The sequence below is a fragment of the Oryzias latipes genome, chromosome 22 (assembly GCF_002234675.1).
Source record: "Oryzias latipes chromosome 22, ASM223467v1".
Taxonomy (NCBI): Eukaryota; Metazoa; Chordata; class Actinopteri; order Beloniformes; family Adrianichthyidae; genus Oryzias; species Oryzias latipes.
In genome coordinates, this window is record NC_019880.2 from 11,502,265 (window position 1) to 11,529,893 (window position 27,629).

The 27,629-nt window shown below is 40.1% G+C and overlaps 2 protein-coding genes and 1 long non-coding RNA gene across 4 annotated transcripts; 1 reads left to right on the forward strand and 2 right to left on the reverse strand.

Moving 5' to 3' along the window:
- Positions 1 to 744: 744 nt before the first annotated feature.
- Positions 745 to 4,103, reverse strand: klf11 (Kruppel like factor 11). Its single transcript, XM_004082261.3, has 4 exons — positions 3,779 to 4,103; positions 2,803 to 3,087; positions 1,718 to 2,618; positions 745 to 1,498 (listed from the first exon to the last, which is right to left on the reverse strand). Exons 1-4 carry the CDS (start codon positions 3,815 to 3,817, stop codon positions 1,164 to 1,166), a joined length of 1,560 nt encoding a protein of 519 aa, XP_004082309.1. The 5' UTR covers positions 3,818 to 4,103; the 3' UTR covers positions 745 to 1,163.
- A 35-nt stretch (positions 4,104 to 4,138) lies between these two features.
- LOC105356923 lies at positions 4,139 to 18,037 on the forward strand. Its single transcript, XR_910969.3, has 3 exons — positions 4,139 to 4,274; positions 7,852 to 8,001; positions 17,182 to 18,037. It is a non-coding gene; the product is annotated as an uncharacterized LOC105356923 (long non-coding RNA).
- grhl1 (grainyhead like transcription factor 1) lies at positions 9,929 to 26,360 on the reverse strand. Of its 2 annotated transcripts, none has more exons than XM_011490332.3 (16): positions 26,163 to 26,360; positions 24,361 to 24,550; positions 24,061 to 24,134; positions 23,020 to 23,153; positions 22,707 to 22,900; positions 20,793 to 20,866; positions 20,367 to 20,520; positions 20,172 to 20,283; positions 19,978 to 20,072; positions 18,202 to 18,445; positions 17,209 to 17,336; positions 15,674 to 15,702; positions 15,403 to 15,488; positions 12,444 to 12,529; positions 11,691 to 11,755; positions 9,929 to 11,150 (listed from the first exon to the last, which is right to left on the reverse strand). In XM_011490332.3, exons 1-16 carry the CDS (start codon positions 26,180 to 26,182, stop codon positions 11,036 to 11,038), a joined length of 1,800 nt encoding a protein of 599 aa, XP_011488634.1. In that variant the 5' UTR covers positions 26,183 to 26,360; the 3' UTR covers positions 9,929 to 11,035. The 2 variants fall into 2 exon arrangements, with proteins under 2 accessions (XP_011488634.1, XP_011488633.1); XM_011490331.3 differs by having other exon boundaries at positions 22,707 to 22,930.
- Between the last annotated feature and the right edge of the window lie 1,269 nt (positions 26,361 to 27,629).

A 27,629-nucleotide genomic window follows, 5' to 3' on the forward strand; every position in this document is an offset into this window, starting at 1 on the left:
GTTATAAATTTTGACCAGAAGATGTCGCTGTGGACCTCGTCTTCCTTTTTGGCTATGGAATATTTCGGTCAGTAAGGCAAGTGGGCGGGTGTGCCAAGAAGCGCGCTGATTGGTCGCACCCACCAACAGTTGATTTTTCCTGCTCTCTGATTGGATGAGAAGAGCAGTTACTGGGTGTGAGGCTACTGCCTGGGAACGTGCACGCTGGAAGAGGGCTGGAATTACACGGGACACTTTGTTCAGTCGTGTGCCTACAAGTATAATCTGGCGTCTTTTTAAATGCCCAACCTCTGTTAGTTTTTCAATTTAAATGTAATCCCTGCAAATTATTTTATGAAATTAAAAAAGACAAGATGTCTTTTAGAAATCAGTTGATTTTTTTCCCCTTTTTTGATGACTAATGCTCTCTGCCCCTCCAATTCTCCTTATTTCAGTGGAACAAATACGTTTCCCAATGGCTTGACTTATAGATAATCATGGATTAAATATATGAAGACTAGACAAGCATTCTAGCTCTAGAAATAGTGGAGGACACTGTGTTCCAGCGTTTTCCTGCAGGAAACTACCCACACGTTTGTGAGAAGAAGTGGAAGAACGAAGGAGGTTTAGTTGACCAAAGAAGGCAGTGATGAAGGAGGGAGTCATTGTGACGAACTCAGGATGTGGGAAGAAACCACTCTATCACCCCGCTGGGGAGGGGAAAAAAAATGCTATTTCAGAATAAAAATTCACAAAAAGTCCAAGTTTCAGCTTAAAAATATTTGTTTTATTACAAATAGGATATTAAATAAAACAAAAAGTTAGGGAGATATAATCAAAGTATAATTTTAGTATACAGGTGATTCCTATTTACATTGTTTGTCAAATGAATTTCTTCCTAATTGAGACAAGGAGAAGAAGCATTGTTTCAACAAACCATACATTCACATAGACTTCAACACAAAATAAGTGTTGAGGTGGTAAAAAGTGAAATTTCTAAGACAAAGACTTTGGCAAGAGTGCATACATGTTCACATGAATGATATCAAAGTCTTTTGGAGAAAATGCATGTACAAATGAGCAAAAGAGAAGGAAGAGTCCAGTGCATTTTTGTTTTGTTTTTTTAACCCCAAGAGGGAAAAAAAGGGGGGCAGATTTGTGTGCTTGTCTGCTCCGTTCATCCCTTAGCTCTCTTGGAAGTGGGGGAGATAGCAGTCCTTGTTGGAGCCAACAGGTACGAGCATGCTCAGAGTGGCAATGCCAGGCTTGGAGGGAGGAGTTTTGCCAGCAACTGTTTTGCTCAGGTTGCGAACGTCGGCCTGCCAGGAGGGGATTTTCTTCGTCGTCATGTGGCGCCGGGCGTGTTTGGTGAGGTGGTCGCTGCGCATGAAGCGTCTGTCGCACACGGGGCAGACGAACTTCTTCTCGCCGGTGTGGGTGCGCCGGTGACGAGAGAGCTCGTCAGAGCGCGCGAACCTCTTGTCGCACCCATCCCAGCTGCAGCTGAACGGCTTCTCACCTGTAGGGGGAGAACAAACGAAGAAAAACAAGTGAGTCACGCTCGGTTTATAAAAACTTAACACGCTACTTCTGACTCAAAACAATGAGGTCACTGTCCGTCCATAAAAGATTACAAGGACGGGGAAAGAGCCTGACAAACAGGATGCAACACTTAGCTAATAGCACCCACATTTGTTCCACATCCTTGAAAGCCCAAAGTCTGTACGGAAAGTCTCACCTGTGTGCGTTCGCAGGTGAGCCTTGAGGTGTGAGCTCTTAAAGTAGGTTTTTCTGCAGCCTGAGAAGTTGCAGACATAATTTCTCCTGCGGGAAAAGTCTATCTTTGTGGCTGCAGGGTTGCTGCTGGGTCCCGCCGGCATGTAAACGGGCGCTGGGGCCAGAGGTAGCAGTTTGGTGTTGCCCAGGGTCATGACAGTCTGAGGGCAGTTGGAGGCCTGGGACACTGGAGGCTGGGGGAGCACCAGCATCACGGTGCCCTGAGGCACCGCCGAGCCCACGATGAGGGACTGCTGGACGGTGGGGATGCTGGCTGAGGCGGACTGGGGGAGGATGGGTGTGGTACCACTCCGAATTCCAGCACTGGAGGCCTGCACCGCACTGGGGATGAAGGCTGAGATTATGCCAGATTGGCTGCTGACGGGGAACATCTGGCAGATGATTTGAGGGCTGGTGACGGGAGGAGGGGGCAGGGTTGTGGAAACACTGGGAGTGGGTGGGCTGTTTTGTGGTTGGGTGACGACAGGAGCGGGGGTAGAGTCACTGTCCAAACAGGGTTTTGAGGGACCTCCAGCCCCTTTTTCCGAGGGTACGAGAGAAGGAGGGGATGGAGGTGTGGTCCTCTGCTGCTGGACGATCCTATCCGTTACTGTGTCTATAGGCTTCTCTGGAGTGGGGGCCACTGGAATGTGTCTTTGGCAAATTGTTCGGTCTGCGGTGTGGCGGATGACACTGGTTGCCATGGCTCTGCAGGCTGGAAACTGGAGGGAGGGGGTCTTTTCAGCTGCCAGGGCAGTTTGGCTGGGTCCTGATCCGCGGCACTGCGATGGCGGAGGCGGGCTGGCGCTTGACTGAACCAATGAGATCTCAACGGAGCTCGGGCTGTGAGGAGGGGTCATGCACTGAAAAGACATTATTGCAGTTTAATATTTGCAGACGTCAGCTATAAGCGTATAATCTTGCAAGTCCAAGGAGTGTTAAAGTCCTAACTCAAGGCCAGAGACTTCTCTTGATCATCACTATTACTAATTAAACTAAAACTATCTCTTTTTTTTACAACTCTGTTTTATGTTAATCATGTCTTACCAGAGAGGAGAGGGACACAAAGTCCTTCGATGGATCGGGGAGGTCCTGTGGGAGGAGTAAGTCACAGGAGTCTGAAGCTGGTGTGAGAGGTCTTGGCTTGCAGGGGTTTATCTTGCTGCTGCTGTGGAACAGCGACTGGCCCCAGGAGCTCATGCACACCAGAGCTTCAGCCGCCTCCAGGTCCGTGTACTCCTGACCGGAGGAACAGCTTTTGGCTCCACCAGGAGCAGGCAGCTCACTGTCATGCCTTCTCCTCTTAATGCAAGAACCATCCATATGATCCTTCTACAAAGAACAAACAGGAAGTTTAGGTCTGATGGCTCAACTCCACTTTTTTTTGTCTTTTAAACTACAATATATGATATAAATCCTGCTCAGTCACATCTCCTGGTATCCAAAGTTTCGAAGGCCAAGCTGTATCATGCCTCAAGTATGGCGGAGGAGGAGTGTGGGTGACTACACCCCACCCTAGCATGCACCACCTCTGGTCCAAAGCCAGGACGCCTCCCCTACCCAAATATAGACCAAACAGTGACGTGCTGCGAGATGAGCATGTGAAATCCCCATAAAGCAGGTTTGCACCAGGAAGTCTGGCAACCTCAAAATGCTGCTATTATATTTAACAAAATAAAATACGCAACAAAAACAGTGCAAACCCTTAAAAAAACATTTAAGAATATTGACTGTTTTTAATTTTATGTAAACATAGTATCTACTTTGCCGACGAATAAAAAATAAAATTTTAATGACGCAATGAGTTTAAAAAATGTGGCACAAAAAATACAAACTTTTAAAATGACCAAGTTTGCTTTTAAAATGTAAAAATATTCAGAGGCGCACAAATACAGGGCTAAGAAGAAACTTAGTTTCAACACCAACAATGTTTTGAATTACTCGAAACGCCACAGTAGGCAGTAAACAACGCCAGGTAAATAATAGAACAATAAGAAAATACGACTTTTCTGAATTATCCTACCTTATTTGATTCCATCTCCTGAAATTTTCGCGCGGGCATCGATAAAAGAGGATGTTTAATTATTACGTTATTTGTTGTCAAAGCCGGTGTAGAACAAAGAAACGGCCGTTGCCAGAGCGGCTGCCTGTTGTGGGACAGGGCTGAGATCGTTTCTTTCTCTGACTGGCTCCCTTTTTCTCTCAGCTGTGTGTGTAAAACATGGGGAGGAGAAAGAGAAAAAAAAAAGGAAAACAAAACTCATAACACGCAGTGGCGGGTGGCAACAATTGACCAATCACGGCTGAGTGTGTGCAGAGCTCTGACCAATAAGAGAGCAGGAAGCGCGTGAACAACGCGTGCTCGCTGGACGGTTGGAGGAAATGGGGTGCGTGGTGGTGAGTGGGCGTGGCCACGGGAGTCAGCGGTGTCAGGATAAACCCGATGAACTGCCGTCCGTTTAACTAGGCGAAAGGTCGATCCAGTCTACGCTGCGTTCATGGGCTGTGAGAAAAATCCGGTAACAACCATCAGTTACTTTTGTGAACGAAGTAACATTTCCTTTGTTTTGTTGTCATCCAAGGTTTCGTTTTTGTAGTTTTTTTGGTGCTATTTATGCATAGTAAGAACAAAGCACAAAGATGCTTAGCATTGGTTAATAGGTACTTAGTTGAAAAACAATTATTTACAGGGGGTTTATCATTGAAAAATGATTGAAATCTGCTGTATTATGCTTTGAGTTTAAACTGTATATTTTATTATTTCTTTCTACATACAGTTTTTTTAAGGTCTACCATTCAATATTGGCAATACGGGAAAAAATGTGTAAGCTGTTAAAAAAAGTTTAATGAATATATTTTTTTAAATAGGTTCATCAAAAAATGTGTCCTATGATAAATTGCAAAATCATTTGTCAATGTGTTTCTCTTAAATTCACTGCCCTTGGAAAAATTTCTGCTTTCACTAAGAGGTTAAGGTCACACAATGTGTACGCTGAAACGGTTACAAAAGAGACATTCATTTTTACCACCGTTCCCATAGCAAGTGAATGCACCGCAGGTACCACACTGGGCTTTTTTTGTTTGTTTTGTTTGTTTTCAGGTTTTTATTTGTTTTCTAAACGTTTGCGCCTGAGTTAGGCAAAGTCTAATAGCTGAAGCAACAAAGTAAGCATTTAAATATGATAATAATAATAATTATAAATAAGATATTGTTTCAGAAAAAAACTATTCCGGTCATGTGATCAGTGTAACGTTAAGTGAGTTACAGCCTATTTTAGGACGGTGTTCCAGAATTTCTGTCATTTAAAAAATGAGCCACAATATCTGCCTTGTCTCAACTATTGTTTTTAAAGTATTTATATTATGTGTTTCCTGGGTTTATGATACATTATTTGACACATTAGTTTTCAATATATTTTAACCCATCAAATTCTGCTGTTTACTCAAGGAAGGTTCTTGTTTATAACAAAAACATAGTGTTTTGCTTTGTTTTTCGACAGATAGATTCCTTTTTTTTTAAAGGACATGTGGACATTCATATTTAACAATTGTGTGCTCTTTTTTATTTGGTGAGCTAATTTTGTAGCAATTTGTAGCATCACCAATTTTAGTTTGTTCTTGACCTGGAAAGACTGTTATGTCATCAGTAGAGTAAAAAAAAAAAAACTTTTTTTTAATTTCTAACAAACGAATGCAACATGATTTGCCATAGTCAAGGCTGTGTTATCATTTTTTTTCAATTTTGAAATAACTTTGAAAAAAGAAAAATAGTGACTGTTTCCAGGAAAAAGGAAGTTTTGAAGTTTCATAATCATCCCTTCAAATCAAAAATCCTAATAAACTCAATTTGACCACATTGTTGGAGCATGTTTTTGTTAGAATCTTGTGTGGCACGTGCCAACCCATCCCTGTTATAATAACCCTGGCTGCATAAGTAAGCTGTAGCTCAGCATGACTCAGGCATGACCTGAAGGAGGGATGTTGCAATGCGCTCAGCGTTAGCTGCTAGCCACTGAAGAGAGGAAGGATCTCCACATGGGGATGGCAATAGCCTGTTTGTGATATAAGTGGGACAGTCCACTTGAACTTAGTTCAGAGTATTTGGAGGAAAGGTTGCTCTGACCCGATCCAGGCCTTTGCATGCACTACTCTCGTGCTCAGACAACTCCCCCACCCCAGGAACTCCGGGGGTCATAAAGGGGGAGTTGCCCTGGTGAGGTTAAATATACCAGCAGGGCCTGTTTTACATACCCTGAGGTCTGACAACTAGCTAGAGGTGGTGAGCATGCAGACAAGAGAGATACTTTTATATAAACTAACCAAAACCTTAAAAGAAAGATTTATTCTATACTAAAGAAAACTGAAATGATAGATTTCTAATATATGGAAACTATTAAATAGATATTTAGATAATTGTTTTTTTCATAGAAGGTGGCATAAAATTATTATCTGGAAATTTTGTTTAAAGACCCACTCTGATGAAAACCGTGTTTTTAACGTGTTCTTGTGGCACTTTTCCTCATGATGGAGGACATATATATATAAAGAAAATTAAGCTCCAAATTGCATTTCTGAGTATTTCTTTGTTCGTATCGTTGTGAAACAGGATCAGATGGAAGAATGCAGTTGGGAAAAGCTCATCGGTATGACGTAAACGCTACTGCAAGCCACAAGCACCCTAGTCCGCTTTATGCTGATGCATCCACTTGTAGACAAATAGATCCATGTACATCTTTGTTTTTCTCGCTTGATCTGGCATTTGGGTCAAAACTGTACGGCTGGATGGTTCCAATATAGTTTGCCATTTTTCTTGGACCTGTAATGTTAGGTTGTGGGTGTGAGGGGCTGTAAGCTAACGGGAGAGCAAGTAAACAGATGGATATCAGGAAGTAGAGGTGAATTTTGAATAAACTACTGCTGCTTCGCAGAAGCTGTCGTAGAAACAATGTTTTTTTTGGCTAAAAAAGGCATAATCATACTCAAAAGACCAATGGGAACGTATTTGGAAAAAGATCAAAAGATGACCAATGACTAAACGATTGATAAATAACTTTTAATTTAAAATAAATATATTAAAAACAACTGTGTGAACATTTTAGCTCCAAATTATAAATAGGTCATTGTGAGATTTAATAAAACTCACAATTGTGTTTTGTAATAATAAAAAGTCAAATAAAAACTCAACAAAACTGAAAACTGTGTAAAAAAAACGTCATTTTTTATTTACTTTATGTTGGTTTTGGAGGCTTTACCCACCAGAAGAACCACTGATTGTACTGTTAATGCTTAAAACCTTCTAATGTTATCAAGCTGACTTGGTATTCGTGACATGGGGAACTTAATCTGTAAGAGCCTCATAACGCCAACCCAGACCATTGGTGGCCTACATTTGCCATATGAAAATAGTAATAACAATAGCATAAGTATATTTTTAAAAATATTTAATAACATTGACCTTCAAGTAAAAAAAGTCTTTTCATTACAGCATTAAAAATCTGAACATTTTCATTGAGTAAAATGAGAAAATCATTCCCTGTTCATAACTGGTTCATTTTTTCCCCTCAGTTTGCAAATATTTACCAAGTGGTTTGAGAAGAGGTGATGTAACACAGATGCAAACCATTCTCAAAAACCTGCAGCCTCAACTACTTCATTCAGACACATTCTAAAAATCAATACAAAGTCAAAACTCTTTCATTGAAATATTATATATTGTTACCTTAATAAACAGTCATGTTTACATGTAGTTAGGTAGTTTTTGAAGGAAGAAGGGGTTTAAAAACATTCAAAAAAGAAAATATAGGACACAGTTTTAACTTAACTTTATACATATTTAACTCAATAGATTGTATTTTAGCAAAAGTCGTACAGTTAAGCAAATATCAACAAGGAAATAGAATTAACATTTTAGAAAAACAAAAATTCCAAAGCTGAAGATTTTTCTAAAGTGGCGCCATTGTTGTTGTTTTCACTAAAAGTCATCCAGATTTTTGTTTGAACAAAACTACACTGATATTGTATAGCTGTCACATAAACTCATGAAGGATGCTTTGTGTACCACACAGCACATGACTCCACCCCTCTCTCCTCCTACAGACCCGAAAGGAGCAACAACAGGGGTTTTTCTTTGAGCATTTACCCTCTGATTGGTCAGGAGGGATGGCAAAGTCAATCTGTTGCTATGAGATGCTGACTTGTGAGCTGCTGGCTTGCTGTCTGTTGTCCTGGCAACGTGAGGAGCAGGAGGTAAGTCTGAGGCCTCCCCGGAGGAGCTTCCTTGGAGATGGTCTTGCATGTGTAATGCCTAATGATCGTAGCTGCATTACATTATGGATGGGTAGAAATATCCCTTGTAGTCCTTTAGCTATGATGTAAAAAGCTTTTCTCTGAAAGAATGTTGATTGGGGTCAAAAATTTGCCAAGCCACACAAAAAAAGAAGTATTTGAAGTTGTAGAAATTAATCTCAACACTTACAAATAATGTTTTTTACTAATTCTTTTGTATCTTCTCTTAAATAATAAAACACAAACTGAATTTAGTGAATAAAATGGAAAAAAAGAAACATAAACGTTTTTTTACAAATCCATGGAAAAAATAAAATGTAGTTTTAAATGCAAGTTATCCCTGCTCATACATTTAGAAAGATAGAAAAGAAGAAAAACTAAAGAGTCAAAATGAGAGCAAGAGAGAACAGATGGCAGATGCCACTAGAAGGCATAGCGACATGGCAACGCTGACGTGGCCGGTTGGTTAAATTCTAACTAGATGAACTCGTTCAGCTCACCTGAACAGAGACCGTGTTATCATTTATGATTCTGTCTGTGAGGCTGTATAACTAATGCAAACTGTCAGTGATTTATCATGGAGTTAATCATATTTGTTTTTGTGGGGATTGACAGAAAAACGGGGCATCAACTGATCAATGTTATAAATTATTTCAAATATGCAACCAAAGGCATTTCAACGAATAAATAAATCATGTTATAAAAAACTACAATAAGACAATTAAAAAAAAAACTTGTATTCAAATCCTTTTATTTGATAGGCAAACATAAAAAAGCAACCTGTTTAACGACTAATGACTTTAAATATGTATATATATGTATTTGCAGAGAGAGAGAGAGAGAAAGAGAGAGAGAGAGAGAGAGAGAGAGAGAGAGAGAGAGAGAGAGAGAGAGAGAGAGAGAGAGAGAGAGAGAGAGAGAAAAAAAACCTGAGAATTAATGTTTAAATATTACACGAGGCATAAAATGTTTCATATAAAATGTTTCATGCATTTCTCCACCCTGCCACAACTGTTTTCTTAATCTAGGCACTAAATATATCAACAAACTTGATGATCATTTACCGGTACAAATTTTGTCATTTTATTGTTCACATGTCCTCATTTGTCAAAGGGAAGGAACCTCTTCATCATTTTAGCAGCAAACAAAACCTGAATTATTCTGTTGCTGCAATTTTTTGAAATTTGTTTTAAAGTCAAGTTTTATATCATATACTCTGATTCCTATGTTTCAGTTGATTAGATGTCAAGATGGTGTATATATGTTTATATACTGTGAGGATAGAGAGAGAGCGAGAGAGAGAGAGCATGTATAAAGCAAAGAGTAAGAAGTCATCTTTCATCAATGGTTTAATCAATGATCATAATTCAGACGGTGCAGTGGATTGCTCATCTTAGGCCTGCTTTGCCCACGCATGAGTGGTTTTTGCCAACACTCTGAATTTCAAATTGAGCAGGAAAGTCGTGCCACCACTCAGTTGTCTATTTATTTAAATAAATTGCATTTATTTACTTAAAAATGTCCCATCTTTGACAGCCAACTGCCCGCCTATAGTGTACTTCCTTACCCTGTTAAGTTCAAAGGATTAAGTGATTAATGAAGGTTAAAGGATGACAATGGTGAGTTCCGTTACTTGCATCACCTGATAACCACCTATGACAAAGAGGCATAAATCCATAGGTTAGCATTCGTCTTTGACAAAGCTGCAAGGTTTAGTCTAACCGATGCTCAGACATCCATTCCTGCAGACCTACACTTCATTTCTGCAATATTTCACTACCACCAGGCTAACTATTCCTAAAAAAAAAAAACAATTTAACTTCTAATTTCTTAAAAAAAATTGAAGTTTTAATTGAAAATAAAGGCAGAAATAACACAAACACCCCAATGGCAGCCACCACAGAGCTTTTATTCGGCACTTTGTGCATCAACTCCTTTATAAAAACAGCTGAACAATCATTAAAACAATACATTTTTCTCCCTTGACATAAGAATGGTAACATATTAATAGTAACATAACTTCATATAGATGGAAAATAAACATAATCTTAATTGAAAGCTATATGTAATCACCCATATCCATTATCTTAATAAATATATACACAACAAAAGTACTGAGATAAAAAAAGAGGGATCCAGTAGATCCTTTTATTCCAATTTATATGTACATATATATTTTCATTAAAAAAAACTGTATCTTGTACTGTAGTTGTGGCAATATTCTTCTGAATGTGTCAGAGCCAAAACATTATTGCACTTTCGAGACAGCCTGCAAAGGCTGCACGACACATTAATTGACCTTTTCCATCAACACTCAGTAAACTACTCTAAAAGGGAATGGGAGCTGTGTTTTAGCAATCGGTAATAACCATGTAATACTTTATAAAAAAGTTTTATAAAAAAACAAACATAAACAATAGAAAGCATGTTCTAGTAGTCTACTTAACCTGTACGGCGAATTCCCAAATACTGCCATATTGTTTAGTATTAATAATATGAATTGTCGTCATCTTTTCTGGACGAAAATCAAACTTTGCAGACTACTGTCATCAGTGCCATGGCTTGGAAAAATAAAGAAGGAAGATCGGATTGTCAAATTAAAATTCAACCATATGAAGAGACTTATGTTGCTGCTTGCATAGCTTGAGGTATGGTACTGGCTCTACAACTGCTCTGCAAAGATGAACACAAAAAGCCCGCATTTAAGCTTTTTTTTTCCCCCTTACTACACACACAAGCATCATAAGAAAAAACAAAACTAAAACAAACCTCACACATAAAATCTTATGTATAACTTACACCGCCAATCGTAGCATGTTAAGAGCTCCAGCTTTTAAATACCACATTTGAGCTATCTCGAAGAACAGCTTGGCACTTACACAGCACAAGGAGGACATGATTTGAGGTTCAGATCAAGTCCGTAATCACTGATTAGCCAGAAGTGTAAACCTGATGGTTCAACGTATCCTCCGCCGCGGAGATCAGGATCGAGCGATCAGATCTCGGTGAGGGTGAGCTTGTAAGTGCCGCCCTGGTCCTCCATGGTGATCTGGAAGGTGTCTTCGTTGGAGTAGTGTTTAATGATGTTGTCGTCCATGTGGACAAGAATACTGTTGATCGGAGGGGAAGTTTTATTTTTAAAAAAATTTGGCATGTTTACACATGAAAATCGACCTTTATGCCCACTTTGATGTCTTAACATGTCCTGTTGGACTTTTGCTGATGATACAGGCCTTCTTTTTTTTTATTAAGCCCAAATAAGCATTTCTAAGTATTTCTTTATTGAAATCGTCGTAAATCAGGAGCAGATGAAAAAAAAAATGCAGTTTGAAAAAGAGCGTATTTGTGGTGTAGAAAATACGCTGGGTGTGCCACAAGCCCCCACCGGTCTGAGCTCTAAGCAACATGGATGGAGGGGGAGGGGGGGGGGGGGTTGCTCAACACCAGTGGTGCCACCCACAACTTAGAGGCAATTATTGAACAACTGCAGCTCTGCAGAAACTATTTTCTAGAAAACTACTCTTTTTTCTGATTTGGCTAAAAACGGCATAGTCATAAGGAAAAGACCACTTGGAACGATTTTTAAATAGATCAAAAGATGATCGGAGTGGGACTTGAGCATTTTATATTTTCTGATGACTTGTTCTCACCCTTTTTTGCACTTCTTGTAGACCTTTCCAATCTTATCCAGAGGAAGCTCATATTTCTCTGAAATCTGGTTGGGGGGAAAAAAAAGTACATGTCAGTGCTCAAGTCTCATCACAAAAAGACCTCATTTTTTTCTGCATCAGTGAAAACTCTCCCTCATCCCATCCATCAAAGATAAACACCTAACCCAAAGATGTAACCTTAAAACCCAATCTGACCCTGAAACTTGCCTTTAAACCGTTGGCATGCTGTGTTTTGGTCCAGCAAGGCTGTCAGACCGCACAAGTATAGTAAACTCCCACCTTTTGAACTCCATGAATGAAGCAAGACAAGTACACACTCACAAACATACACAGTGGAAAGAAAGGAACAAACTGTTCTTAGGTCTAATCTGTCAAAAGACACCACTAAATGTGAACCCCCCCCCTCCCTGCACGGTCTACTTTCCTTAACCTGATAACCCCTCACATGACCTTTTCGCCTATCTGACCTTTTGTTCCAACATATTTTACTCACAAACCACTTTGCCTTTGTACCTAAAAAACAAAAACAGTTTCCCATCCCTCCTCTAAGCAACTTCCCCCCCCCCCAGACTTTGTTCGCGTCTTTGCACGTCCCAGCTCACACAGCCTCCCACACTTGCTCAGGAAGGGAGAGAAACTGAGCCTCAAGCTGCTGTGTGCAAAGTTTACAGCACCAACATGAAATGGGAACAGAAAGTCCAACTCCAGTCTCATGAAGTGAGGACAACTTACAGCTTCCATCAGGCCTTTCAGCGTTGGATTCTTTAGCATGAGGGCATCAAACACCTCCTCTGTTTCCTTGCGCACATACAGCAGGACTGTGATGGGAAAAGAACACATTTAGTCACCAAGAATATGGCATATACATTAACAAATATAGCACTTTACTCTCATTCACCCATGCACACACACACACATTCTCTCTGGGTCTGGCGCCAGCCTATGACCACCAGAAACAATGTGGGGTTCAGCATCTTGCCCAGGAACACTTCAATGGGTAAGGCAGGAACCGAATTCGATTTGGCATTGTGTAGATGTACTGGAAGTCCAGATTTCTGGTAGCTGCCGTCAGGTCAGCTGCATTGTTGGATCTGGAGTATCAACTTCCTTTTGCCAACGGCCTATACATTCTTTTCAATGGGTTCAGCTCAGATGTTTTTGCTGACTAAGCTTTTGGTGCCTTTGGCAGAGTGCAGGTGCCAAGTCCTGCTGGTAAATATAATCAGCATCTCTATACAGCCTGTCAGCAGTGAGCAACATGAAATACTTCCTTATAGATGCCTGCACTGCATGTAGACTAAAGAAGACACTATGGACCAACACCAGCAGATGACATAGAACCTGAAAACATTAAAGCTACAGACACACCCGGGCCCATGGTGTTCTCACAGGACAAGTGGCTTGGGGCTCCTTCTTTTTCTTTTTCTACTGTTTACTAGCGGATGTCCGCCACCTACAGTTGGAAGAGTCTTGGTGCGAAATGTCAAAATGATCCAAATCTCACAAATCTTTCTCTAGGCTTTTACTTTCACTGCCTTGTTCTGATACATGACTGACTTGGTGTCATAATTCCAGCCGGGCACAATCAACATTTATTAATTTCTCCCTCATGACTAATTTTCAGACGGTTGGCACTTCAGTGAATTAAGGAAGACATCCATAGGTCAATTACCAAATCAGAGTCCCTGATTGGTCAAAGTTCGACCAGGTTTAACTATCAACCCGCGTTTAATGGCTGCAGGTTTCATACGTGGGGCCTGAAAATGGTTGTAAAAACGTGTATAGCGAGGGTTTTGAGCGCAGAAGCCCGAAACACGCATATGTACACAAACAGACTTTTTACTGGAAGTGGGCTCTTCTTCCACTCTTGGATCTTAAGTTTCAATGAAATGTAAAATTTACTTCTATCTAAAAATAAATAAATAAAAATGAAAAGACTATTGAGCAACAGTCCGTTTCATTTTCTCTTTAGCCCAGATAAGACATCTCTGATGTTGTCTCTAGTTCAATCACGGCTTAACTTGAGGTCTTGATGTTCTGACTTCCGCCTCAGTTCAATCCTTGTGATGTTCGGCCAAATTCTTACCTTGGTTTTGCTTTACCATTTTCTCAACACTACAATTATTCCTGTGTCTGAAACACATTTTTGTTCCACTCAGTTTGGATCCAGTACTCTGTGAACAACCAGCTTGTTTAGCAATGATCTTTTGTGGTTTGCCTTTTCTGAAGGGGGTGCAGGTGACTGTCTTCCCCATCATTGCGTACTGTACTGACCTGAATTGGGAAAGCATTTAAGAGCTACGGAAACCTTTATAAGTGTTTTCAGAGGAACTTAATGAGTTTACAGGATCAAATGTTTTTTTTTAAACTGATTTTCTGTCAAAATTAATACTAGTTTTTTATTAACTTAAACTATCATAATAAAAGAATGACAACAAATATTTTTTTCTACATAAAATGATTCTTAATATTAATATCACTTCTCAATACACCTGTAAAACAAATTACTGGTATGTCAATGAAATGACTTTCATTAGAAAATTCAATCCTTTTTTTAAATTACATTTTTTGTTATTTGAAGATTTTTTTCAGATTTGATCAAAAAAGTAATGATTGTTTAAGAAATTTTTCAGCACCACAGTGATTGTCCTCTTGTGACATCCCTGTAATATCACAGAGTTCTGACCTTTTAAAAAAAGTGGGAGTAGGTGGGACAAACAAGCCTGACAGTTGTTGGTATTAGCAGAGTTGAGGGTTCAACTATTGGTGTCAGTCAAAGCCACTCCCCCTGTTAGGTGCATTTGCAAGTTGGTTACATTAAACTGAATGGGGATCGACCACCTAGTGGTAACTTGGTGAACTGGCCTGACTACATTTACTACATCTACTTTTTAAGGCTTGCCTCTTTGGTCCAACCCACCTAACCTTTGTACACCATTTGGGTTGCCAGATTTGAACTCAATCATCAAGGAAGATGATGGTGGTGTTGCAAAATAAAGCAGGTGAACTGGTTTAGATGTTGACTGTGTGTTTGTGTGTGTGAGAGTAGAGGGGGTCTGTTTGTACTTTTTTCCTGGTAGTTGATACCCTGTAACTGACACTGATGTCTCTTTATTTTTTAAGGGGGAGGGGGGTGGGTCCAAAAGTAGGACACGCAGACCCTCGATCGTATCAGGTTATTTACCAGCAGCTAATAAGGACATTAAAACATATAAATGATTATAGGAAATAATAGTCAGTTTTCTGAACAGTGACATTTCCATAACTGGAGTGTTTGTTAGCCTCACTGTGTTAAATAGGATGTATTGATCGTTAAGTTGAATCTGTTGGTTCTGGTTTGCTCCGGATCAGTTTGGATTGATTACCCAGACAGTTTTTTTTTGCTTGGTTTTGTGAAGTTGACAATTAAATACAACTGGAGCGTAAAGCTCAAAACTTGTGTGTATGTATTTTCAGTATTCATGACTAGAGGGAACACCTGCTTAATGGCTGTGAATAGGAAACAGTAGAAACGCTGCAGGCTTGTTTGTCCGTGTGCACACAGTGAGTGATCATTGGTATTTGTTTGGTCAATGGAGGCCTTGGCCACATGTGCATGTTTTGAAAGACCTGGAAAATCACATGGTACCCCGAGTAAGCATTTGACAGAAACACAGTCCTTTTCACCCACAAAAGACAAAAACCCTGGTACCTTTCTTTGGTTCATCCACTCTTGGCATCTTGTTTGGGGGGGGGGCAAACTCATCATCATTGAAGGGTAATCTCCTCATGCCTGAGCTGCATTGGAAAGCAGACACAGATGCACACAAGGCACCAGTTAAAGAGCTGTAACAACCAGCTAACATACTATAAAAGAGTACAAAGCCTGTGAGCATTTTGGGGAAAGAGCAAACACATGCCAGCATTTACTAGGAACGCTTCCACAGTGGGCTTAGCTAATGTAAAGCAAGTGTGAAACATACCTGTCCTCTCCTTCCTCTGCTGAGAAAGGCTGCAAAAGGGGAACATGGAGAATTGGATTTACTCAAATGAAACAAAATATTGCACAAATAAAAACATTACATAGTAAAATTGTATGTTTTATCAGTTTGTTAGTGTTTTTCTGAGTTCACCCGTGGCATTAAATGTACACATGGCTGTGTAAATACAGACATTATAACTCTTCATTGGCTATAAACTGGGTCAAAGGTAAAATAAACTGGTTTCCTGTGCTGACCCATTTACACGTCCATGCCATAACCTGCAAATGCAAACAAAAGATATGCTTAAGGAGTGTCTACATCCAGACATTATTAAAATATTTTTTATTGGACTGGAGTTATTAGTTTCATGTTTGTAATATTTGATGTGTGGATTTATTTTGTATTTATTAGGACATTGACAGATGGGACCGGTTTCATAATAGCTTATCAATATTTGGAAATTTACCTTAAAGGGTGAAAACCAATAATGGAAAACTTATTTTTCTGAAAATCCAGATTTCAAAATGTATTGAGCTCTGACCGCATCGATCAACTGCAGGCGATACTGATAACTGCTTTCTATTCTAGGAACAAAGTCAGTCAACGCACTTTATCAAAGACTCGTTGCGCAACTTTAGTCATGTTCAGTGTCATTGACATCACCAAAAATAACCTGCTTTTCCTCAACCATTGAATTTCCATTAAAGGAAAATAAAAATCCTCAAAACAGAGAAAGAAATTAGGCAGGTTTGTGCTTTTAAGCCATAAGAACCCATCAGTGACATCAATGTTACAGAATATCCCACATAACTTATAATTTTAGGAAACAATAACTAAAAAGGAGCTTGGGTTCGTATAGGGAACTACAAATGTGACCAGCAGGGGGCAGACTTTGTGCATGCGATCTCTTTAATCGAGCAAAATGTAACTACAAATTTTTTCAACCATGTGTTGTTCTCATCCAGTACGTGCCAAGCAGAGAGTTGCTGCTGGCAGCAGAGCTCAGAGTCCACGTGTGGAGGGAATGCATTGCTTCAAAGTAAAACTGATAAAAATAGCTCAACATGCAGACCCACTGCCCTCACACACAGATCTGTCTTTATATTAATTTCCAACTTATTTCTTACTTTCTGCAACCCACACGCCGTTGTATTCTGTGTTTCTATAATCATACGAGCATAATCACGATGGCGGTTTGGGAATAGTGGTGTTCACCCTGGGTTGTTTTGAGTCACCGGTGAATGATTCAGCATGTGAGTAAGCATTATGAAAGCCTGCCATCAGTTTGTGGGACTCCTATCAGAGCTTTAAACCGGGAACTCGCTGTTCCTGCCAACTCGCAGGCAGGCATTCTGGTCACCTTGACCCAGCTGACAGATGGATGGGAGGAGGCAGAAAAGCAAATGTTTAACAGGCTTCCTTAGAGTTTTACAACTGGTAAACAAAACAAAAAAAAACCTGATCCGTCAGTGGGGAGGAGTTAATTATGACTATGCTGTCATCAACAGCGTTGAATGTCTGGAACAGGCACTCACATGGCGCTGGAGGGCAGAGAAGTGGATGTCGGGGATAAACAGGACCGGCTGGGTCTCGAGGTCGTTCATCATCTTGAAGATGGTCACGTCATTGCGCTTCTGGAGGATGGGAACCTTCATGTCTGCAACTGAGAGGACAAAGGCAGAAGAAGCAGATCAACAAGTGAAAGCTCCCCAAAATATATCTTCACCCATGAAGCTTTCATATTATAAAAAATTAGCTGTATGTGTATTTATCAGGCAAAGGATCTCAGCGCTTTTGGCAGAAGAAAATTGTGCAGTAGTTGTTGTATTGTGTCTAGGTTAGTCAGCAGCGCCACCTGCTGGATTGCTTTAGAATTCAGCAATTCTACTTGAGATATTTAAAGTCCCACTCCAGTCATTTTTTGATTTATTTGAAATGCAATCCAGGTGGTTTTTTTAAGTATGATCGTGCTGTTTTCATCCAAAATAAAAAAAAAAAAAACGTGAGTTTTCTAGGACATAGCTTCTGCAGAGCGGCAGTAGTGCAGAAATTCCCCTTTGAATTGTGGGTGGGACTGTTTGTGTGGAGTAAGCCCACCCCATTTCCTGTCATCCCTCTGTTTACAGTTCTCTTGCTAGTTTACAGGGCCTCATATCTCCAATCTAACATTAGCGGTGCAACAAAAACGTCCATTAATGTTGGAACTATCCAGCCGTCCAGTTCTGAGTCAGATTCTAGCTCAGACGAGGAAAACAAAGACATACGTGGATCTATTTGTCTACAAGCGGATGCATCAGAATGGAGCAGAGCAGGGAGATTGTGCTTCTGATTCACAACGATGTAAATAAATACTGAGGAACGCAATGTTACGATTCATTTTTTTATATATGTCCTTCGTTATCAAAATGCCACAAGAACATGTTAAAAACATTAACTTCACTGGTGAAGTTCTTTAAAAGTTAAATACTAATTTTTGCAGATTGACCAAACCAAAAACATATTTAGTTTCCAATAAAGAAAAGACTTACAAGGCGGGTTGCAACTCAGATCCGGCACCTTCCCTTTCCGACGGGACTGTTTCCTTTCCTCGTCTCGGATCTTTCTCTCCGCTCCTTTGTCACAGAACACCTTGATCTGGCAGTAGGCGCGGTGGATGGGTTTATTGCTGCGGTTGTTGTAGCTGTAAGTATCAATCTGCAGGTTCAGAGGGAGGCCCTTCACGCCCTTCTGAGAGGAGAAGTCTGTGCTCAGGCAGTTGACGGAGATGAAGATCTGCAGAGACGGAGGGGGTTTCCATCAAGCGGGTAAAAAGTCAGAAGTCAATCTTAGCTTTCATCCTTATCCTTCATTTTTTTTCTTCATAATGAAGGCCTTTTTTAGTGCTAAGCAAGTGCATTTCTGCGTCCAGTTTTTTTTTTATAATTAAGATTTGCTGCCCTCCTCTGGTCGTTTTAGGTATGACACACGTTTAACCTCCCTTTGTCCTTTCACTGTTTGTACTGTCAACAGCTCTCATTGTCTCAACAGCCATAACAGAAAGTCTGGAAACACTTAAAATGGATGCAGGTAGCACAAGCAGACATTACAGAGACAATTATTTTTAATTTGCAGGATAACATTTTTGTTGTTGTAAATACAAGCGTGCTCTTACAGCAACAATAAAATCTGCTTTAACGAAAAGAGTTTTTAAACCGATTATCTCTTTTTTCCCCATGGTTAAAAGGTAAAATTCAAAATGTCACCCTCCTAAAATGCATTTTAAAAGGAAAAACATAGCACTAATTATTATTCTTTGCTTTCACTATGACATTACATGGCAAGAAAAAAAGAGCATGAATATAAGTCAAAAGCAGGAAGGGAGCCAAAAACACACAAATACACCTCTTTATACATGTCTCATCTTACACGACTGTAACCACGACAACCAAACGGTTAACCCCAGAATTTACCTTAAATCTACAACCAGTTGAAAGTTCCCCACAGCCCAAGTCAGCAACTCCTAAGTGACATCCCCTCTACACACACACACACACACACACACATATCCAAATACACACACAACTGCATCTTCATCTGTAACACAACACCTCGCCGATGAGATGCTCAAACAACGGAACGGTGGGTGTGTACACACGAGATGAATTAGAGAAAACACACAAAGATGAACATCCTATAGACACAAGCCTGGAGGCGTGTGACAGTTAGACCCACATCCTGGTTTTTGCAGGGGAGGTCTGTGCATGTGACCTTATTTATGTAGGTTTTGCTACAGAAAACAACTGCAGGAGATGAAGCGTCAGTGCCGTGAAGCCTCTCAGTATTTTTAGGTTACTGAGAACTAAAAATCTTCTACATGAAGGGTGAGGACAACGACATCCCTTCTGCCTTGTTCCGCCTGCCGAGTTTCCATTATCCTGACTTTTTCCTACTCACATCTGGAGTGCAAAAATAATGAAAATAAAAGGTTTAACTAAAGACAAACTCCCATGTTTTTGTCTTGTAAACGACAAAACTCACCTTCATGAAAGAACACTAAATAAAGTGGCTTCGGCGCGTGATTTCAAACCAGTTGGATCATCCATTTTCTGATATCTCAAGTATGTTGAGAGTGATGTAGGGAGTTAAGACAACCAATGTAAAACCAATGGAACAGTTCTGGGATTAGCAAAGCTGGTTTTGATAAGACCGGCGATGAGCAAACAGCTACCCCCATGTCAGGAGTTTGTTTTAGTTAAAAATGACCTCATCCAAAACAGCAGTGGTGGTGCCACCCATGTAAAAATGGATGCGGGTGTGTGTCTTACTTTGGCCTCCTCGTTCGTGTCCCAGGTGAAGGAAATGGCATTGTAGGAAATCTCCTCAATGTTGTCGATTGTGTTGAAGCTCTCCTTATAGTCAGCTGGAGGAAAAAAGTACAACAGTTATACAAGATAAGTGAAGATCAGAGAAGTATGAGAGGAGCTTCAAGAAAAAAACTGAATTAATGGAACCAGTTTACCAATGTCCAGACATCTCTGTTTGGCTGTGTGTTGCCTGGAATGCCAGTACTTCCAGTGTTTCAGCTGATCCTCCCTGCACTTCTCCTCCCCAAACACCACCATCACCACACTCTGTGGGGTAGAAACGGTTATTTACACTCCATAAATGCCATCTTTTTAGGTTATTTTCAGCTGGATTTGTTGGTTTTTCCTACCCTAACTTTGGTGATGGGCTGCTGAATGCCTTTGTTGTCCACTTCCCTGAGAGTGATTGGGTAGAACTGGCCCTTGTTGAGGTAGGTCATGGTCCCATCCCCGGTCTTCTGACGCAGAGACTTAGACGCCTCAAGAGAGTACTCGAAATTGTTGCTGCAAGTAAAAAAAACAGCAAGGTTTTCCCAACATCAACATGAAAAGTGATCGAAAGCTGCTTCCACATGCAGATGGCGAGACGTTTTAATGTTCAAAACACTGGGCTGCTGCAACTAAGCTGCATTTAAAAATCGTGACAGGTTGGCCTGAAAGTGAGAGTGTTATGTGTCGGAGTCTCCTTGTGAGTGGAACGACAGACGCCATTCTGCTGTGGGGTGTTGGGAGTTGGAGGGCAGCGTGGCAGTGGGTCAGGGGGCAGAGCCACGTACCCGTACACGGTGTCAAAGCATCCCTCAGGCACCAGGGAGGCCATGCGTAACTGGAGATCCGGGAAGGCAAACACCTTCAGAACAGGCAGAAAGAGAGACACAAACGACGGGTTAATTACAACATAAGAAAGAGGATGAAAAGCATTTCCTGTATTTACATTGACATTACACAAAGCTAGATATTACTGCTAAACTACTCTATTAACTTTAAACTACAATATAACAGTTTAATTTTCCAACACAAATGGACTTATTTCTTTATCATATTTTCATTCTAAAACTTATTTTTGATGAAAAACTGTTTTATATAATAAGTCAGTTAAATTGAAAAGAGGATGAACTTTCTTCACTAAGCTGATAAATTCTTACAATTAAAACCCAAAAAAAGCAAATGCTTACCTCAAGAAAAAAAACTTTTAAGAAAAATCAATACTATATTGATACTGCATTTTCTAGGAACAGATCAATTTGGTTTGAATTCTTTTCTTTAAACGCAGCTGAACTATTAGGTTTTCACATGGGTCAGAACCTCTTTTGAAAAATGGTCATATTTTGATAAATAAAAGTTCTTCCCTTTTTCTACAAACGTGTGCCATAACCTCCTGCCATTTTCTTTTTACATCGAAAGCAAACATTTTTACCTGCGGTGGTGGATGTTTGAACACTTCTTACACCAAATGGTATCTACTCTAAGCTTTCTGGATGTTATTAAAAACCCAGTGATATAAGTTTGCTTCCTTCCACTCCCTTTCAAGCAACATTTATTAATGTGTCTAATTATCTTAAGTTTGATTAGTTACTGTATGAATGTATAACTGATGATTATATTGCTGTTGTGTATTATTTCTACTTAATTGCTTGAAATAAACCATTTCAAATAAAAAAAAATCAAAAAGTCTGACACAAATTGGTGTTTTTAACATGTTCTTGTGAAAGAAAATCAAGCTTAAAAATCAATTTCTGAGTTTTTATTCTTCTAATAGTTGTGAATCAGGAGCAGAAAAAAAATGCTGTTTGAAAAAAAAAAAAGCTTGTTTGTGATGTAGAAAACATGCAGGGTTGGCAAGAAGCTCCCTGCCCTGCTCTATTGCAAGAGGTAAGGGGGGCGGGGTTGCTCCGCGCCAAAAGATCCTCACACAGGTTTTTTTTCCAATTTTGGCAAAAAATGGCAAAATTGTAATTAAAAGACCACTGGGAACACTTTTAAAATTGATCAATAGATAATCAGAGTGGGTCTTAGAAGGCTTCTATTTTTTATGTTTTCTATCCAAAACACAGGAATGTGCTAGTGTCATTTTTCAATAAATGCATAACTTTCTTTTGTTTTTTGGAATAGATAATTATCAGAAAATGCTATTAAAATGTGTGAAAGCTTCACCATTACCATCTCTCAGGTTAATATGTAAATCTGACGCTACTTTTGACTCCCCCCCCCCCCCCCCCATCAGCAATAACAGTTTACAACCTTGTTTAGGTTTTTCCTTCCCTGTACATTTAGCTTTTGTTAAAAATTAAAAAAAAAGGGCTGTGGTGGATGGCTCCCCCACCCCTCCTGTCCCCACTCGGGTTTTGTTGGGTTACTCTTCTTTGAGGTAATTCCCCTCATGGTCAAAAAGAGAAAGAGGAGAGAGAAAGGCCTTTTGCTATTGTAGGAGAAAAGTACAGCACTTTATTGTGTTGGTGAGACAATGGCATAATAACATACTGGCCACTATTTTGGCATGTTCAAATAAAACCAGGGAAGGCTGAGCCCACTGCTGGCTCCGTGGGATCAGGTGAATATCCCATTGTTTGATGGAAGAGATCTGAGAGTGGAGGGAGAGGAAAGTGAAGAAGAGGAACAAGGAAGAAGAGGGGGGGGTGTAGGGAGAGCGTTAGCTTGGTTTTGGAGCGAGGGGGGATCGAAACACTCACCTCCTGGGAACCATCCTTGAAACTCTCGGGAAAGGTGGAGTCTGGAGGCGTGCGGGACTGCGTGCTGGGGCTGAACTGGATGGCGTTTTGGTTGAGCTGGCGGTCAAAGACGCCGGCGTCGTTGCAGTTGTTGGGAACCGTGACCGAGAAGCCGTGTGAGGGCCCCTCCGTCTTGACGGACTGGTAGTTTGGCACTGTGGCGATGGAAACTGTGACAGTTGTATCTGAACAAAAGAGGCGCGTAAACTTGACAGCCATGGTTTTAACTTTAAAAACTGCCTTTGGCTGTTGACGTTGTTGAATGTGAGCAGACCTGGTGAGGGGAAGTGGGTTCTTTTATCTGAAGTCAGCTGAAGAATATTGATGGGTGTCTTGAGGACCTGGACCCTGTTGTCCATATTAGCTTCCTGGTGAGGAGGTATCGGGTGTCTGGCTTGGAGTTGATGCCTATAACACATTTAAAGCACTGCAATCAAAATCTAATTTTATTTGATAATAGTTCAATTAGCTGAAAGTTTTGCAAAACAAAACTATAAAAAAAAAACTACTTTAAATCTTATTTCTTAAGGACCAACTCCAATGGAAATCAAGTTATTGGTGTTTTAACATGGTCTTGTGGCATTTTTCTGATTTTCTTCGTCAATCAGGTGCAAAGGAAAAAAAATGCTGTTGGAAGAAGCTTGTAAATGTGTCGTAGAAGCCACTACGTCAAGCCACAAGCTCCCTGCTCTGCTCCATTCCGATGCATCCACTTGCAGAAGATTTGTGCATCTTTGTTCTCCTTGTCTGAACTGGGATCTGGCTTAGAACTGCACGGCTTGATTGCTTCATCATTGTTCGCCAATTTTGTTGCACCAGTAATGTTAGTTGGGGGTGTGAGGGGCCATAAGCTAGCTGGAGAAAGCGTATACAAGTGGATGGTGGGAAGTGGGGGTGGGCTTATTATGTCCCGCCCACTACTTGGAGGCAAATTTCTAATGAACTCTTGCCTTGTCTGCAGAAAGTATGTCCTAGAAAATAAGATTTATGACTTTGGCCAAAAACTGCGTAATCATAATAAAAAGACCACTGCACTTTTGAAATGGGTCAAACGATGATCGGAGTGGGTCTTCACATAATTTACACGAAAAATGTGTTTAAAAAGTCAAAAAATGTTAAGAATTATATTTAACTTTAAAGGTTTTTATGAAAGGTTTAGAGTCAATCCACAGGAATTTGCCAGACATTAAATTACTCTGTTATTTCCCTTTTCAGTGCTCCAGCCCGATATAAATGATTCAACAAATCTTTTCATGGTGTTTTCCTTTGGCTGTGTTTTTGCCTCTGTATGGGGTGGGGTGGGGGGGCTGCCTACCTTTTGTTGGGATCCACATCAGAGGCCAGCAGTTCTGTCTTGGGCTGGTGTATTGTTCTCTTGTCCCTGGGCACCTGTTTGCGAGGGTAAACACAGCCGCTCAGCATCTGACCACATCACATCCAACAGCACGGGTCATCCTGCTGTCTATTGGGGCTGCCAGTTCAGTTACATCCTCAGTCTAACACATGTTGGGTAAGAATTTGGTGTCTTAATGGGTAAAAATGTATTAAATTTAGAAAACAAAACTGAGTTGGCGGGAAAATGATATTGATGCTTTTTGAAGGAAGCTGTTGACACCTCATAGTAGTCGTAGAGGAAGCCGAGGGCTGCGGCGCTGTCCTCGTCTCCGTTTATGCTCATCATGGCCTTGGTGGCTGCCGTCAGTGGGTTCTCCAGAAACGACTTCCAGGCTTCATCTTCTGTGGTGAAGGAGCGACGCTGGTTGCCATAACCCTGCTTGTTCTGGAGAACCACCACTGCCCGTTTACTGGGGATGAAAATAAAAAAAAGATTTTTTTTTTCTTTAGTTACTTGGCTAAAGGATGGATTTCATACAACCCAAGATTCCTAAAGGCATACAGATTTTCCACGCCGACTGCCAGGAGCCAAAAACTGAAATCACAGCATCTCTAAAAACCGACAAACAGGTTGTAAGTACGGGAGTTCAACCCTGCAGAGGGGTTATTTATCTGCATGACCAGTCGATCAGGCTTTTTTGGTGATTGTGCAACAAATCAGAGCCGCGACATCACGGAGGCGCGACAAAAAGATGCGCTACAGGCCCATCCAGTGTGACGACTTTGGCAGAATCTCGAAACTGATTGGCTGAGGACCTGACCGCAGGTGACGCACCTGACTTTTCGACATTCCTGAGTTTCAACAGACTTTACTGTTATTTGCAAGTAAACCTGTTTGTAAAAAAGAAAGAAATCACGTTCCGATGAACCATCACCGCCTCCGTCTTTTTCCACTTCTTCTGCTGCCATTTTGTGAGACTTTTTGTTCACACCCAACCTTTAAAAATGTTCAGTATACAAACTCAGTTTTTCAAAATAAAATTCATTTGAGAAAAAAAGGGGGTTAAAAAAATCAAAAGAAAGACGTTTAAAAATGCATTTAACCTATGTTTTTTCCGAGAAGGTTACAAAGACATTTTTGTCTTTTTCCACAACAAAACTGATACTCAGTGATCCAATTATGCAATACAAACAAAAATGGTCTCCTTTACCTTGGGGCCCTAAACCAATGAGGTCATATAACCCATGACAAGACCAAAACAAAGTTGATTTTTCTCTACATTAAGATAATCCATTCACAATCATCATATATACATTTTGCGCATGGAAAAGATAGATTTTATTGTTACATTTTTACTCTAAATTTGACAAAGCTTTTTGAGTCATCAGGTGCTTGCTTACAGTCTCTGTTAGCAATCGGGACAACGCCTAACAGGTGTACAATTTCACTCCACTCAAAGTCTCCTTGTTGTTGCCCTCAAAATACATAAAGATCAAATCTGTAACAGGTCCAAATTTTTAGAAAAAAATATTTAAAAAAAAACACGTTTTTTTTCTTCTTTTTCTTTTGCAGAGACAGTTTAATCTTGTTTTATTCCTGAACAAACAACATTAAGAATAAAACAAATAACAAATAATAAAAAAAGCCTCCTGACTGCTTAATCCAGCCGTCTTTACCGCGGTTATTCTAACGGGCGCCTGCGCTCGCACGACAGGTGAAGATACACCTGTACGGGTTTGAACATGACAGGTGAAATCACCATGGGGTAAAAAAAACAAACAAAAAAAACAAAAAAAGGAGAAGAAGGTGTTGTAATCACTTTCCCGCTCGGGAACTAATAATCTTAACGTACCCCCATAGTAAACTATAATATAAATGATAATAATATGGTTCTTTTAAAATGCGAGACCACATATGATATTGCAAGGAAAAAAAAAAGAGAAATAAAAAAATAAAAATCCGCGCGTGCCAAGAAGAAAAAAAAAGGATTAAAGAATCCTCAGGTAGTTCTAATGGTCAGTATTTTTATCAGCAAGTGTCAACGTGGTCGGTCCACAGGCTACAGGTGGAGAGTCACTTACTTGTCATGCTCCTGTGACATCTCCGGTTGGTCGAACTGGACTTTCTAGTTGGTACTGAAAATCCGACCCGTCTTCTTCACCGAGGAAAACTCCGCCGCTATCGCTGAATGAGGGCCGCGGCAACAAACAGGGTGTCCCCGACTGAGAGAACGGGTTTTGTCGGCTTTTCTCGCTTTTGGGGGCAAAGCAGAGATATTGAGGCCGGTTTTACCTGTGACAAGACCGCGGATTGGATTACAGGTGTACGAAGGGGCGGGGCGACATGTCAATTGCGCAGACTCCGGCCGTGATTGGTTCGTCTGGCAGCCTATACCTGGAACTGGGAGAGACTCGAGATAAACCAGTCAGAACAGAGTTTCAAGAATTGTGATTTTTTTCCCCCCCCTGCTATCAATGCATGTCAATTTACCAAAAATAGAAAAAAACCTGACAAAATGTGAAAACAAATTGTTGGCTACTTATAAAGTAAGACATGTTTAAGTGTTTTGAATCTCTAAAAATAACTTTTTAAGATCAAGTATTGCAGCCTAAACGTTAATCACTTTTGGATTTCTTTGCAAAAATTTTTGTCTTTGCGCAAGGTAGGTTTGCATTTTGTTCCTATTTTATTATTTCTCATACCTGCCTTAGCAAGAGACAGGCAGAATATTTTGAAGATGTATTGAAAATAGATCTGAAAACAAACTAGTGAAAGTAAAAATTACTCATTTAAGAAAATACTTAAGTAAGAGTACATCTGTAACTGGCTAACAAACAAACATTTACAGCATAAAAATCTATTAAATTAGACAAATAAAAAAAATGATGTGCAAAATTTATTTGTTCTACACATTGAAATTAGGCAAGGCAAGTTTATTTGCACAATTCATACACAAAGTAATTCAAAGTGCTTCACAAAACAGGAAAATGCATTAAAATCACAATATATAACAGTGCTAAGATTAAAAACATACATAATCATTATAAAATTTACTTTAAAAGACAGTAAAGAGAAAAGAACTTGAACAGATAAGGACCCTTCAGTTATATGCACGGCTAATTAGGAATGTTTTGAGTCTAGATTTGAACGTTAACACAGTAGACGCCTGTCTCACAACCTCAGGGAGACTGTTCCAGCTTTTAGCTGCAGAAGTCTGAAACGATGATTCCCCTTCCTGACTCTAGGCATCCGCAGGAGGCCGGTCCCTGTGGTCCTCAGAGTCTGAGATGGTTCATATGGCGCCAACATGTCAGAGATGTACTTTGGTGCAAGGCCATGGAGAGACTTGTAAATAAAAAATTTCATTAACCGAAAACAGAATTTTGTAATAACTAACCTTTGGGTGGTGCATAGAATAAATATAAATAAATATATTGGCAAGTAAGATTATTTTTTCTTTCTAGTTTGAGAGAATTTGTTTCCCTTTATTAAAAATATCATGTTTTACAGGACATAATTTAATTTCAGCATAAAATAGCTTTAAAAAG